This window comes from Mobula hypostoma, chromosome 11 (genome assembly GCF_963921235.1).
Source record: "Mobula hypostoma chromosome 11, sMobHyp1.1, whole genome shotgun sequence".
In the NCBI taxonomy this organism is placed as follows: domain Eukaryota; kingdom Metazoa; phylum Chordata; class Chondrichthyes; order Myliobatiformes; family Myliobatidae; genus Mobula; species Mobula hypostoma.
The window spans coordinates 105,355,023-105,369,570 of record NC_086107.1 but is presented as its reverse complement, the minus strand read 5'-3'; the positions used below and the strand labels follow the sequence as shown (position 1 = coordinate 105,369,570).

At 47.7% G+C, this 14,548-nt stretch overlaps 1 protein-coding gene across 1 annotated transcript; it reads left to right on the top strand.

The window, feature by feature from the left end:
- The first annotated feature begins 249 nt into the window (after positions 1–249).
- On the top strand, positions 250–12,621 carry LOC134353519 (uncharacterized). The gene is made up of 7 exons (XM_063061518.1): positions 250–264; positions 2,091–2,633; positions 2,715–2,825; positions 2,954–3,112; positions 3,194–3,352; positions 3,435–3,497; positions 12,523–12,621. Exons 1-7 carry the CDS (start codon positions 250–252, stop codon positions 12,619–12,621), a joined length of 1,149 nt encoding a protein of 382 aa, XP_062917588.1.
- The last annotated feature ends 1,927 nt before the right edge of the window (positions 12,622–14,548 follow it).

Below are 14,548 nucleotides of genomic sequence, written 5' to 3'. Positions count from 1 at the left end.
TGGACTTGGCTGTTTGAGTCACACACTATTGGAAGCATTTCATAGGTAGTGGAAGCATATCCCCATTACCAGCTTGGGCTGTAACAATCTAAAGGAACCTAACATCTGGAGTATTGTGTACAGTTCCGGCTGCCCGACTATAGGAAGGATGTTGGAGAGGGGGCAGGAGAAGTTCACTAGAATGCCACCTGGTTTAGAGGGCATGTGTTATCACAAGAGGCTGGGTAAACCTGTACTGCTTTCTCTAGAATGGTGGAGGCTGAGGTGAGATTGGATAGAGGTTTATATGATTATGAGAGGCATAGATAGAGTGGACAGGGATCTGTTTCCCAGAGTTGAAATGTCTAACACCAGAGGGCTTGCATTGAAGGTGAGAGGGGGTAGGTTCAAAGGGGATGAGAGGGGGAAGTTTTTTACTCGGAGCGAGGTGGAAGCCTGTTGTGTTGGTAGAGGTAAATACACTAGAGGCTTTTAAGAGACATTTGGAAAGGCACATGGATATAAGGAAGATGGAGGGATATGGACAAGGTGTAGGTAGGAGGGATTAGTGTCTGGGTGTTTTTGATTTGCTCTTTAGCCGGTTCAGCACAAGATTGTGGGCCGAATGGCCTGTTCCTGTGCTGTAATGTTTTATGTTCTATCATATTTTGTTCACCACTCAAATGGCCCGACCCCACCTAACTTCCCCCACCTCTTCCGATCTCCCTTACCCCCATGTTCCTTGGGATGGAATGTCTGCTTCCCCTCCTGAGCCGTTCGTGAGTCAGAGAAACGCGGTTGTTGTAACAGCCCATTTAAGGGATCTGTCAAAACATTCTGTTGATTGAAGCCTCTGTGAATAAACCGAGATGGACCATCCAACATTTGCCATGGCTCCGGATATAGCAAAGGCTTCCCCTTATAGACATCTGGTGATAAAGACTGATAGATTCCTGATTAGTCAGGGTATGAAGGGATACCGGGAGAAGGCAGGAGATTGGGTCTGAGAGGGAAATGGATCAGACATGATGAAATGGCAGAACAGACTTGATAGGCCAAATGGTCTAAAGCTGCTCCTATTAAGGTCTTGTGGTGTCTAAATTTCTCGGGATGTTCTGCAGATTGGTGAAACAATGTTCCATCTTAGTCATTCACACAGAATCACACATAGGAACACAATTGGGCCATTTGGCCCATCAAGACCATTCTGCCATTCCATCATGGCTGATTTATTATCCCCCTCAACCCCATTCCCCTGCTTTCTTCTCATAACCTTTGACACCCTCACTAATCAACAACCTATCAAACTCTGCTTTAAATATATCCAATATCTTGGCCTCCACAGCTGTGTGTGGCAATGAATTCCACAGATTCACCACCCTCTGGCTAAAGAAATTCCTTTTTATCTCATTCCAAATGGATGTCCTTGTATTCTGAGGCTGCGCCCCCTCGTCCTAGACTCCCTCCTACAGGAAACATCCTCCCTGCGTCTACTCTGCCTGGGCCTTTATTCAATAGCTTTCAATGAGATCCTCCCTCATGCTTTTAAATTCCAGTGAGTACAGGCCCTGAGCCATCAAACACTCCTCATGGGTTAACCCTTTCATTCCTGGAATCATTCTCATGTGCCTCCTCTGATCCCTCTCCAATTCCAGCACAAACTTTCTTAGAGAAGGAGCCCAAAATTGCTCTCCATATTCCGAGTGTGGTCCGACTGATCAGGCAATATCCTGCCTTCTCAGCTTGATTCCTGTCGACGTCCTGTCCCACCGGCTGGATTGAGGTGATGAGGCAATGGTGGACAACTGAGGTTGAATTTGTGTTGTCTTGTGACATCAAGCCAATTCAGGAAGGAAGCCAGGCACCGACGGCCTGAACAATGATTTTGCCCATTTCAGGTAACCTGCTCCACTTCTGTCCCTTTCTCTCCCGCCCCAGCCCTAGCTCTGAGTCTACCCATTTCCACTTACACACATCCAACTCACCACCACCAGCCCCACTTTCACTCAGTTTCTTACCCTTCCCGTAACTACTCCATCTGCCAATCACTACTCTTTACCCAGATCCACCTGTCACCTGTGAGCTCTCACCTCACCCCGCCCCCTTTCCAGATCCACCTATCACCTGTGAGCTCTTACCCCACCCCGCTCCCTTTCCAGATCCACCTGTCACCTGTGAGCTCTCACCCCACCCCGCCCCCTTTCCAGATCCACCTGTCACCTGTGAGCTCTCACCCCACCCTGCCCCCTTTCCAGATCCACCTGTCACCTGTGAGCTCTCACCCCACCCCGCCCCCTTTCCAGATCCACCTGTCACCTGTGAGCTCTCACCCCACCCCGCCCCCTTTCCAGATCCACCTGTCACCTGCGAGCTCTCACCCCACCCTGCCCCCTTTCCAGATCCACCTGTCACCTGTGAGCTCTCACCCCACCCCGCCCCCTTTCCAGATCCACCTGTCACCTGTGAGCTCTCACCCCACCCCGCCCCCTTTCCAGATCCACCTGTCACCTGTGAGCTCTTACCCCACCCCGCCCCCTTTCCAGATCCACCTGTCACCTGTGAGCTCTCACCCCACTCTGCCCCCTTTCCAGATCCACCTGTCACCTGTGAGCTCTCACCCCACCCCGCCCCCTTTCCAGATCCACCTGTCACCTGTGAGCTCTTACCCCACCCTGCCCCCTTTCCAGATCCACCTGTCACCTGTGAGCTCTCACCCCACCTCTCTCTCTTTCCAGATCCACCTGTCACCTGTGAGCTCTCACCTCACTCCGCCCCCTTTCCAGATCCACCTATCACCTGTGAGCTCTTACCCCACCCCGCTCCCTTTCCAGAACCACCTGTCACCTGTGAGCTCTCACCCCACCCCGCCCCCTTTCCAGATCCACCTATCACCTGTGAGCTCTCACCTCACCCCGACTCTTTCCAGATCCACCTGTCACCTGTGAGCTCTCACCCCACCCCGCCCCCTTTCCAGATCCACCTGTCAGCTGTGAAATCTCACCCCACCCCGCCCCCTTTCCAGATCCACCTATCACCTGTGAGCTCTTACCCCACCCCGCCCCCTTTCCAGATCCACCTATCACCTGTGAGCTCTTACCCCACCCCGCCCCCTTTCCAGATCCACCTGTCACCTGTGAGCTCTTACCCCACCCCTCTCTCTTTCCAGATCCACCTGTCACCTGTGAGCTCTCACCCCACTCTGCCCCCTTTCCAGATCCACCTATCACCTGTGAGCTCTTACCCCACCCTGCCCCCTTTCCAGATCCACCTGTCACCTGTGAGCTCTCACCCCACCCCGCCCCCTTTCCAGATCCACCTGTCACCTGTGAGCTCTCACCCCACCCCGCCCCCTTTCCAGATCCACCTGTCACCTGTGAGCTCTCACCCCACCCCGCCCTTCTTTCCAGATCCACCTGTCACCTGTGAGCTCTCACCCCACTCTGCCCCCTTTCCAGATCCACCTGTCACCTGTGAGCTCTCACCCCACCCCGCCCCCTTTCCAGATCCACCTATCACCTGTGAGCTCTTCCCCGCTTTTCACTTTATTCTGGCTATCTCCCCTCTACTCTTTCAGCCCAGATGGAATGTCCCAATCCAAACTATCCCCTTTGCCTCCACAGATGCCACCTGACCCACGGAGTCCATCTGGCAATTTGTTTTTTATTTTGGTCCCCATTATCACCCTCACTCCTCCCTTACCTGACAGCTCTTCACCCTTGCTGCATTCAGTCCGCCTCATTGAAACGGGAAAATCGCTTCCAGGGAGAGGAACTTGTGCGGCAAAAGCGAAGAAAGATGGGACAGTGGGTCAGCAGGTAGTGCTGCTGTCTTCCGGCCCCATGGAATGGGTTCGATCCCCACCTCAGGCACTGTGTATGTGGAGTTCACTAGTTTCACTCCAGTTTCCATCCACTTCCTAGTAACGTGTTGCCTGGCAACAGTGAATTTCCCTTCTGTGTAGCTAAGTAGCAAAAAAAAATTACTGGAAAGCGTTGTGCTAACCACCCCACTACCGTGTCACCCTAAAGAAAAGGTAAAGGAATATAATGAATTGGCTTGCTCCATAGAGAGCCAGTGAGATTGTGATGGGCTGAAAGGCCTCTTTATTTGCCGAAATAAATAAAAACATAACACTACTGTTGAATGGTCTTCCAGTGTGATAAGATGGAGTCTTGACCTCACAGTCTACCTCATTACTGTGTGTCATAGTTCTTATATGTTACACTTTATTGTCTGTCTGTACTGCACTCTCTTTGTAATTGTACACTTTATTCTGTATTTTTTAATGATTTCCTTGTACTTTCTCAATGCTCTGAAATGATCTGTATGGATGGCATGCAAAACAAAGTTTTTCACTGTGTATCAGTACACCATCATTATTATGTGCCGTGTCGTATGACGTGGGTGGTCATGCTCTCATGATCATGACTGTTCTTGGCAAATTTTTCTGCAGGAGTAGTTTGCCATCGCCTTCTTCTGGGTAGTGTCTGTGCAAGCCATTATCAATACTCTTTGGAGACTCGCTGCCTGGCCTCAGCGGTCGCATAACCAGGAATTGTGATATGCACCGGCTGCTCGTACGACCATCCACCAGCTGTTCCCATGGCTTCTCCTGACCCTGTACCAGAGGGCTGCACCCTGTCCAAGGTGACTTGCAGGCTCGCAGAGGGAAGGAGCACCTTACACCTCCTTTGGTAAAGACTTAACTCCACCCCTGTCCCCTGTCTCAGTGGTGACAATAATTTACCAATTTGCAAGCACCGGTTTAAGGGCTGCGATTCCTGCAGAACCTGACTCCTCAAGCTGTTTGAGGCTTATTTCCAGAGTGTAACAGAATACACTCCGCTTCCAACTCTGTCGTGCTCAGCTACAACAACACGATAGAAGCTTAGCAGCATGCAGAGCAGAGCAGAGCAGGTCCTCTGATCAATGGCCTTGAGCCTTCGCACCCTGAACTGTGCAGGCCATGGAGAAGATGCGATCACCAAGACTCCTTCAATAGCACCTCCCAAACCCATGACCTCCATCCCATTGCCAAAGGGCAGCGATGTCACTCCCCCCAACCCGCAAAGATGGGATGGATTTGCTGCACTACAGATCCATAATCAAAGGGGAGGAGAAGATGACGGCGCGACGCAGTGCGCGTGGCCACTCCGAAATGATATCGTATTTGTAAGTAGGTACCGTGCACAATCCTGACTTGATGGAGACAGATGCGAGAAGCACGGAGGAACACCAGGAGAAATTTCTGAAATGCCTGCTTCGCTGCCGCTGCGACTGTGCGATCGAGAATCTCCGGGGGGGGAAGGCCCCAAATCCTCGACTTTGCCTATTGCCTGTTGCTGGGGCCGGGGTTGAAGCGCTCGGCAGAGATGGTGCTCGGTGCTTGGTGTCGGAGGGCTGGTCGGAGGCTCGAAGTTTTCGGGCGGACTCAAGAGTCGGCTGTGGTCGGGTGCTTCGAGGGTGCTGCATCGGCAAGTTTGCGGCGCTGGAAGCTCATGGCAGGGAGAGTTTTTCTTCCTTCTACCGTCTGCGTGAGATGTTGGGACTTTCGAGAGACTTTGAGACTTTTTTTTTACCGTGCCCATGGTGTGTCCTTTATCAAATTACGGTATTGCTTTGCACTGTTGTAACTATATGTTATAATTATGTGGTTTTTGTCAGTTTTTCTAGTCTTGGTTTGTCTTGTGTTTCTGTGATATCATTCTGGAGGAACATTGTATCATTTCTTAATGCATGCATTACTAAATGACAATAAAAGAGGACTCCGTGTCCTCATAATCTAATCTAATCTAATTCCTTGAGAGTGGCGTCACATAGGGTCATAAAGAAAGCTTTTGACACATTGACCATCATAAATTAAAGCATTAAGTACAGGAGATGAGGTGTTACATTGAAGTTGTATAAGATGTAGGTGAGGCCTAACTTGGAGTATTTTTGAGCAGTTTCAGTCACCTATCCACAGGAAAGGTATCAATAAGATTGAAAGAGTACAGAGAAAATTGACAAGGATGTTGCTGGGGCTTAAGGACCTGAGGTATAGGGAAAGGTTGAATAGGTTAGGACTTTATTCACTGGAGCAAAGGAGAATGAGTGGAGATTTGATGGAGGTATACAAACTTATGAGGGTAAATGCAAGCAGGCTTTTTCCATTGAGGTTGGGTAAGACTGGAGCCAGAGCTCATGGGTTAAGGGTGAAAGGTGAAATGTTTAAGGGGAGCATGAGGGGGAGCTTCTTCACTCAGAGTGTGGAACGAGCTGCCAGAGGAAGTATTGAAAGCAGGTTTGATCACAGCATTTAAGAGAAGTTTGGATAAGTGCGTGGATGGGAGGGGTGGGGATGTCTCTGGTCCACGTGCAGGTCAATGGGAATAGGCAGTTTAAATAGGTTGGCACGGGCTAGATGGGCCAAAGGGCCTGTTTATGTGCTGTAGTGTTCTATGACTCTACCATTCTTCTCCTATATCTTATGGTCTTACAGAGAAAAAATGGATCAGCCATGATGAAATGGCGGACAGACTAGATGGGCCAAATGGCCTACTTCTGCGCCTAAATCTTATGGTCTTATGGTCTATAGGTCTCTCTGTTCCAAATGGCCCACGCTACATGGATATGTTCATTCCATGACATTAAGGGTACATGTCAGTCCCTCCAAAGCCCATCAAGTTCAAATTTCTGTGCACAGAACTGTCACATCATCAGTGGGTTCCTTACATAGGGCACACTCGTGTTCTATGGAAATATGTCAGTGTTCCTTCACTGTGGCTGGATCTAGAATCATAGTCATAGAGTCACAGAGCACTACAGAACAGAAACAGGCCCTTCAGCCCATCTAGTCTGTGCTAAAGCGTAACTCTGCCTGGTCCCATTGACCGGAACCAAGACCTTAGCCCTCCATACTCATCTCATCCATGTGCTTATCCAAACTTCTCTTAAACCCTGGAATTCCCCAGCACTGCAACAGTGTGACTAGTTGAATCTACGTTAACAACGCCCTTCCCTTTGTCTTGAGGAAACAAGGATCACTCTAAGGGACATCTGAAGTGTAAGCTTTGAGAGAAAGATTTGCAGGCAGGACTTATGTACAGGATATTCTGTATTCAGAATATATTACTGATACAACAGGGTCTTTTAAGAGACTCTTAGATAGGTTCATGGAGCTTGGAAAAACAGAGGGCTATGCGGTAGGGAAATTCTAGGCAGCTTCTAGAGTAGGTTACATGGTCAGCACAACATTGTGGGCCGAAGGGCCTGTAATGTGCTGTAAATTTCTATATTCTACGTTTATTCAGCTGAACCCTTTCATTTCCCACTGACTCCCTGTGCTTTTAGCCTTCAGCAAGACTAGAATTCACAAGAGAGTCAGACTTGGGTTTCAGATGCCTGGAATCACCAACAGTCAGAAAGGCCCAGAATCAATTCAGCCCTTCCAAAGTGCAGACTAACCAAGAGCTAGCAGAGCAGAAGAAAATAGGAGCAGGCCGCTCGGCATCATCAAGTTCGAGCTCAAGTTCAACTGTACACGTATACCACCAAATGAAACAATGCTCTACCGGACCAAGGTGCACAGGACAGTACGTATAACTCACACACAACTCATAAGGTAATAAATTAACAAGAGATCTGGATGGTGGCAGGGAGTTCAGTAGTCTCGTGGCCTGGAAGAAGCGAACAATTACTTGGAGCCACAGGTGTCCGGTGGGGACCAGAGGTGAGTGAGCTGCCCGGAATGGACACGACAAACCCCCTCATCAGAGGAGCCACCCTCCCCTGGACACCCCATGCACCCCGGTACTACTAGGTCTAGACACGAGGTGTTGAAACTCCAGGGCAACACACACACACACAAGATGCTGGAGGAAATCTTGCAGGCCAGGCATCATCCGTGGAAAGGCACAGAGCGACGTTTCAGGACGAGATCCTTCTTCGGGGCTGGAGAAGGAGGGGGCAGACGCCAGAATAATAAGGTAGGGGAGGAGGAGGAATACAAACTGACTGGTGATAAGTGAGTCCAGGTGAGTGGGTGCAGGAGTGACACACACAAGACAGGGGAATAACTCAGTAGGTCAGTCCGATGAAGAGTCTCGGGCTGAAACGTCAGCTGCTGATACCTTTCTATAGATGCTCCTCGACCAGCTCAGCTCCTCCAGCATTTTCTGCGTGTGACCCTCTGTGTCATTTTTTGAGGTAAGGATTTGGATCAATCCCGAGCTGAGTATTCCACGTGTGGCCTCGCCAACACTCCGCACGGCTGTAACAAAACCCTCCTATTTTAAAATTCCAACCTCTTTGTGATAAAGTACAAAATGCTAATTGTCGTCTTAAAGCTCTTGTTGGACCTGCCGGCTAATTTATTACGGATCATACACAAGAACACTTAGATCGTTTTGAATTCACTCCATTCAGATACTAATCTCCCTTTCATTTTCCTTACTGAAGTGCATGACCTCACACTTCCCCACTTTAATCTCCAGCTGCCAGTTTTTCATTCGATCTCTCAATCTGCCTGTCTCACGTCTCAGAATCACAATGTCCTCATCACAACCCACCCTTCCACCTACCTCATATCATCAGCATGCCTCAAAAACTCACAATGAGGCAGATACGTTTGGAGCGTTTTAGATTAGATTAGATTAGATTATGAGGACACTCAGTCCTCGTTTATTGTCATTTAGAAATGCATGCATTAAAAAAATGATACAATGTTCCTCCAGAATGATATCACAAGAAAACACAGGACAAACCAAGACTAAAACTGACAAAACCACATAATTATAGCATATAGTTACAACAGTGCAAAGCAATACCATAATTTGATAAAGAGCAGACCATGGGCACGGTAAAAAAAAGTCTCAAAGTCCCGATAGACTCATCATCTCCCGCAGACGGTAGAAGGGAGGAACTCTACCCGCCATGAACCTCCAAGTGCCGCCAACTTGCCGATGCAGCACCATTGGAAGCACCCGACCGCAGCGGACTCTGAGTCCGTCTGAAAACTTCGAGCCTCCAACCAGCCCCTCCGACACCGAGCACCATCTCTGCCGAGCGCTTCGACCCCGCCCAGGCCGCTGAACAACAAGCAGAGCCGAGGACTCGGGGCCTTCCCCTCTGGAGATTCTGGATCACGCAGCAGCGAGGCAGGCATTTCAGAAGTTTCACCAGATGTTCCTCCGTGCTGTCACGTCCGTCTCCATCAAATCAGGATTGTGCACGGCACCCTACTTGACAAATAACAGACATCACCACCGGAGTGGCCGCTGCGAGCTGCGTTGCGCCGCCATCTTCTCCTCCCTTTAACATGGAACGTGGAGGAGTACAGCAAAGGAACAGGCCGTCTGGCCCACAAAGTTATGCTGAACCAGCTAAAATGCAAATCAAAAACACCCAAACATTGATCCCTGGTTAGAGCAACTTTTTTTGGGTTTGGCACACTAACACTCAGCAAATGAGTCTGGCCACCAGTCTGCAGGTCTGTAGATTTAATTTGGAGTGCATTTCTAAACAATGGGTTCCTAAAAGCCGTGGATTCTAGACCAGACAACGTTGATTAATATTCATTTGGGTGTCTATGGGGTGGGTGTGAATCAGGTGCAAAAGTTCGTGTGTAGTTTCAAAGAAAGCATTGTAGCTACATTATAAATATAGAATTGTCCTTTGATGCTTAGCACATAAAATATCAAGCCAGCCAGATCTTTTGACTGACGGCATCCCCATATGATGCCTGCTGTATCTTTTTCGTGTCAAATAAAGAAGCTAATTTGTATCTACTGTTACGTAACTGGCAACAATGAATATCAATCGAGACAGGTTATATAAAAAAAACAAACATTTATTAAACACGGATAAACGATAAGGAAAAAAACAAACGAAAACTTTAACCAAGTTAACTGCTAAGCAGCCGTTCAACAACTGGTCACTAGGCACTGGTTCTTAAAGCACTAAATGCGAAAACATTTCTTAAAGCAATAAAGTCAGATATAGGTCTTAAAATGGTAAATTCAAAAGTCCAACAGATTTATACGTTCGATTGGGAGAGACTTCTCTGGAGAAGGATTTCTTCATAGACGCGACTTTCCTGCTGGTTCTGTCCACAGGATTCATGATGCAGTAAATAAACAGTTCAAAACAACTGACCTTAAATTCTTTTAGAGAGAGAGCAAACCTTTGCATGAACTCTTTGCTCTTCTGGCAAGAGTTATCTCGATGCAGGTTGCTACTCCTCCAACGAAGACTCAATAAGGTCGATCCTTTGTCAAACTGCCAAATGATGTCAACTCCTCTCAATCCTTCGGTCCTGTACTTCGACGAAGTCTTCACTCTCCCCTCTACTGCTGAAATTGAGTCAATCAGCACATCTAGCAAAAATTTCCAGTCCAATAACATTGTATCTTGCAACAGAACACACAACCGTTTCAAAAATGAAACCGCACGAAAACAAACACGCAACAGAAATGGAGACACAGCACGTTCTACCTGGAAATCCACAGACTAACAACTAACTGCGTCATCTGGGGTCTACCCTTATATACCCGTGGTGCACATGTCATCACGTGACCTCACATCGGCGGGAAAATTACATCAGGTGACCGCCAAAAGACCATTACATCATTCTCACAAAAAAAAACAGATCTCCTTGAGCAGGTAACACCACCAGTACTTTTCTCCAGTGATTTCATTCACGCAACAACGCCCTTCTACCGTGTCCATATCCCTCCATCTTCCTCACATCTATGTGCCTATCCAAACGTCTGTTAAAAGCCTGTAATGTATTTGCCTCTACTACCATACAAGGCATCCACCACTCTCTGAGTGAAAAACTTAGCCTACGCCCCTCTCAACTTCAATGCAAGCCTTCTGGTATTAGACATTACTACCCTGGGAAACAGATACTCCCGGGTATATTTAAAGCGGAGATGGATAGGTTCTTAATTAGTAAGGGTGTCAAAAGTTACTATCAGAAGGCAGGAAAATGGGGTTGAGAGGGATTATAAGTCAGCCATGCTGAAATGATGGAAGAGTCTCGATGGGCTGAATGGCCTAATTCTGCTCCTATGTCTAATGAATATGAGATGTTGCTCCTCATTCTGTAGCCTGACTATACTGCTGATCACCAATCTTTCTGTCATCTGAGAACTTACTATTCCTTCATATTCAAATCAAAGGCCTTACTTGTACATTTAATATTTCAGTAACATTTCAATAATACTGTAAATCTATTGTTTGATCAAGCATTCTTTGTTCTTCACATACAGTAATTCAGTACGGGTTATATGTAAAAGTACATGAATGGTATACGTCATTATGCCACTGCGGATATGTGAGCGCCTTACTAGACTAAAACAATGTACATACGTCATTCCCTGACTCCCATGTTGTTCTTTTGATTAATTTTTGGAATTAAAAAACACAGCAGTGGTGATGAGTTAAGACGAATCCAAAATGACTACCTACCTGTTGAAATACAGCACGTTTTTTTCTTCGGAGGAGGTAGAGAGGCATTCAAGTTTTCAAAAATTGCAGCACGTGTCTCTTCAGAAGGGGTAGAGAGAGAGAGTGGGTCGAGTTTAAAAAAAGGGAGAAAATGAATTATATTGACAGTTTCAGAAACAGTGATAATAATATTTATTCTTCTAAAAGAGCAGAAATGGCTGGCTACATCGGAAAGACAGGCACTTATCCCTGCAAGAGGCCAAAGTGCTACACCTGCCCCTTCATCTACTCCTTCACCGACATTCAGGGCCCCAAACAGTCCATGCAGGTGAGGCAACACTTCACCTGTTAGGGTCATCTGCTGGATCCAATGTTCCTGATGCAGCCTCCTCTACACTGGTGAGACCCGACATAGTCTGGGGGACCGCTTCAGCTCCATCCACAAGAAACGGAGTTGCCTAGTGGCCAACCATTTCAATTCCTTTCTCCATTCCCGTCCCAACATGCCAGTCCATGGCCTCCTCCTGTGCCATGACGAGGCCACCCTCAAGTTGGAGGAGCAACACCTTATATTCCGTCCAGGTAGCCTCCAACCTGTTGGGAATGTATCAATTTCTCCAACTTCTGGTAATTTCCCCGCCCCCCACCACCTCCCTTCTTCTTCTTCTTCATCTCCCTCTTCTTCTTTTCCCCACTCTGGCCTCTTACCTCATCTCCTCACCTGGCTATCACCTCCCCCTGGTTCTCCTCCACCTTCCCTTTCTCCCATGGTCCACTCTCCCCTCCTATCAGATTCCTTCCTCTTCAGCCCTTTGCCTTTCCCACCTATCACCGCCCAGCTTCTGACTCCATCACCCACCTGACCTCACCTATCACCTTCTAGCTTGTCCTCCTTCCCCTTCCCCCACCTTCGCATTCGGACATCTTCCCCTTTCCCTTCCAGTCCTGATGAAGGGTCTCGGCCCGAATCGTTGACTCTTCATTTCTTTCCATAGGTGCTGCCTGACCTGCTGAGTTCCTCCAGCATTGTGTGTGTGTGTGTGTGTGTGCGTGTTGCTCTGGATTTCCAGCGTCTGCAGGATCTCTTGTGTTTACGTTTTATTGGTTGCTTAGTTACGGGACGTGGATTGCTATTGGCAACGCCAGCATTTGTTGTACATCGTCAACTGGCCCGGAATTGACGAGACAGCCAGGAGTCAGCGACTGTGGTAGGCTTGGATTCACATGTTGATTTCCTTCCCTGAACACCATACGATCATAAGACCATAGAAGAGGAATTAGACCATTTGGCCCATCGAGTCTGCTGCACCATTCCATCACAGTTGATTTATTATCCCTTTTAACCTCATTAGCCTCCCCACAACCTTAGACACCTTTACTAATCAAGAACCTATTAACCCCTGCCTTAAATATACCCAATCACTTGGCCTCCACAGCCGTCTGTAGCAGTCCTTCGTGGCTTTGATCATGAAGAGCGTAGACAGGGTACAGAATGAGAAGCAACAGCTTATATGCATCAGATATAGGGCCATTTTGTTGAAGTGGAAGGATACATCAGCTCCCACTTTGTCACAATGGTTCTCTCAAGTGATGCTATGTCTTAGTTTGGAGAAAATCAGAAGTCGAACCTTGGAACCTTTTTTTGATTTTGAGAAAAGATGGGGCTCATTTGCTCATTATTATCATTTGAGCTAATTGATAGATTTTTTCCACGATCTAATTGTGAATTTTCTGGTATATTTTCTTTTCTTGCTGGCGGTTTGATGTTTATTTTTAGAAGCTTTTTGTATGACGCATGACTCCAGGGTTGTACACCTAATGGGTTCTTTTTTTTTCCTTCACTTTTTCTGCTTAGTAGGTTGTTTTTGTTACCGCAGATTTGTTTTTCAATCTTTAAGATAATGTCTTTTTTGAGACATTGTAAGTGTTGTTACTTCAATGTAGTTGTGTTATTTCTTTTGTATAATATAACAAAAAAATTTGAAAAGAAAGATATAGGAGCAGAATTAGGCCATTCAGCCCATCAAGCCTTCTCCGCTATTTTGTCACGGCTGATTTACTATCCCTCTCAACCCCATTCTCCTGCCTTCTCCCCATAACCTTTGACACCCTGACTAAGCAAGAACCTATCAACCTCCGCCTTCAATATACCCAGTGACTCAGGCTCCACAGCAGAATTCCACAGATTCACTGCCTTTCCCTGAAGGATATCAGTGACTCTAACAGGCTTCTTTTATTTCCTTATTTGAATGTGACTTTCCTGGGATTTGAACTGATGTCTATACAGCAGTGGTCCATAACCTTGGTTGCCTGACCAGTAACGTAGCCATTACATTACGCCCTCAACAGCGGCAGTGAAAGCACACAGAACCACCCCCCCCCCGACGGATTGCTGCGTCGGGACCAGAAACGTCGGCAAGTCTTTCTCCTCCACAGATGCCGCTCGACCTGTTGAGTTCTTCAAGTGGAGCTCAGGTGGCGGGTCGCATTATGCTTTACGGTGTCCGTGACTGGGGTTCAACGGCCACCGCGGGTGAGAAGTTCGTGCGTCCTCTCTACGATCACGTGATTTTCTTCTGGATGCTTCAGTTCACTCCCACGTACATTCCAAAGATGGGGCGGGAAGTAAGTTGTGGGCATGCCGCGCTGTCGCGGGTAACATGGCAAAACGTACGAGCTGCCTCCAGCACATCCCCAGACCATGTTGGCCGTGGATGCAAACAGTTAATTTCACTGTATGTTTCAATCATTTCATGTATTTACTTACAGCCCGTTTCGCCGCGAGCATTTAGGGCAGCGATGAAGGCCCTCCATCTGTGGCGGTGTTCAGGACTTTCTTCGTCATGTCAGTAGATTCCTCTCGGTTTTCACCACTGCCAGTCATACAAGTCCCGGATGGAGACTTAGGAATTCCGTTGCGCCCAGGTGTAGAAGGATTCCTCGTCGCTGTTTCCATAACAATTTTGTTTTACCAGTCAGGGTTGTTAGCCCTGAGCAGAACACCCGAACCTGGAGGACCGGTGAACCACTCTTAGTCTAACTTCTACCCTTTGACCTGTTTGGAGTGGGTGACCCTACCAAGAGCCAAAGCTTAAAACCCTGACTCAAGACAATATCGCTCTCTGGGTCACTGAGGCAG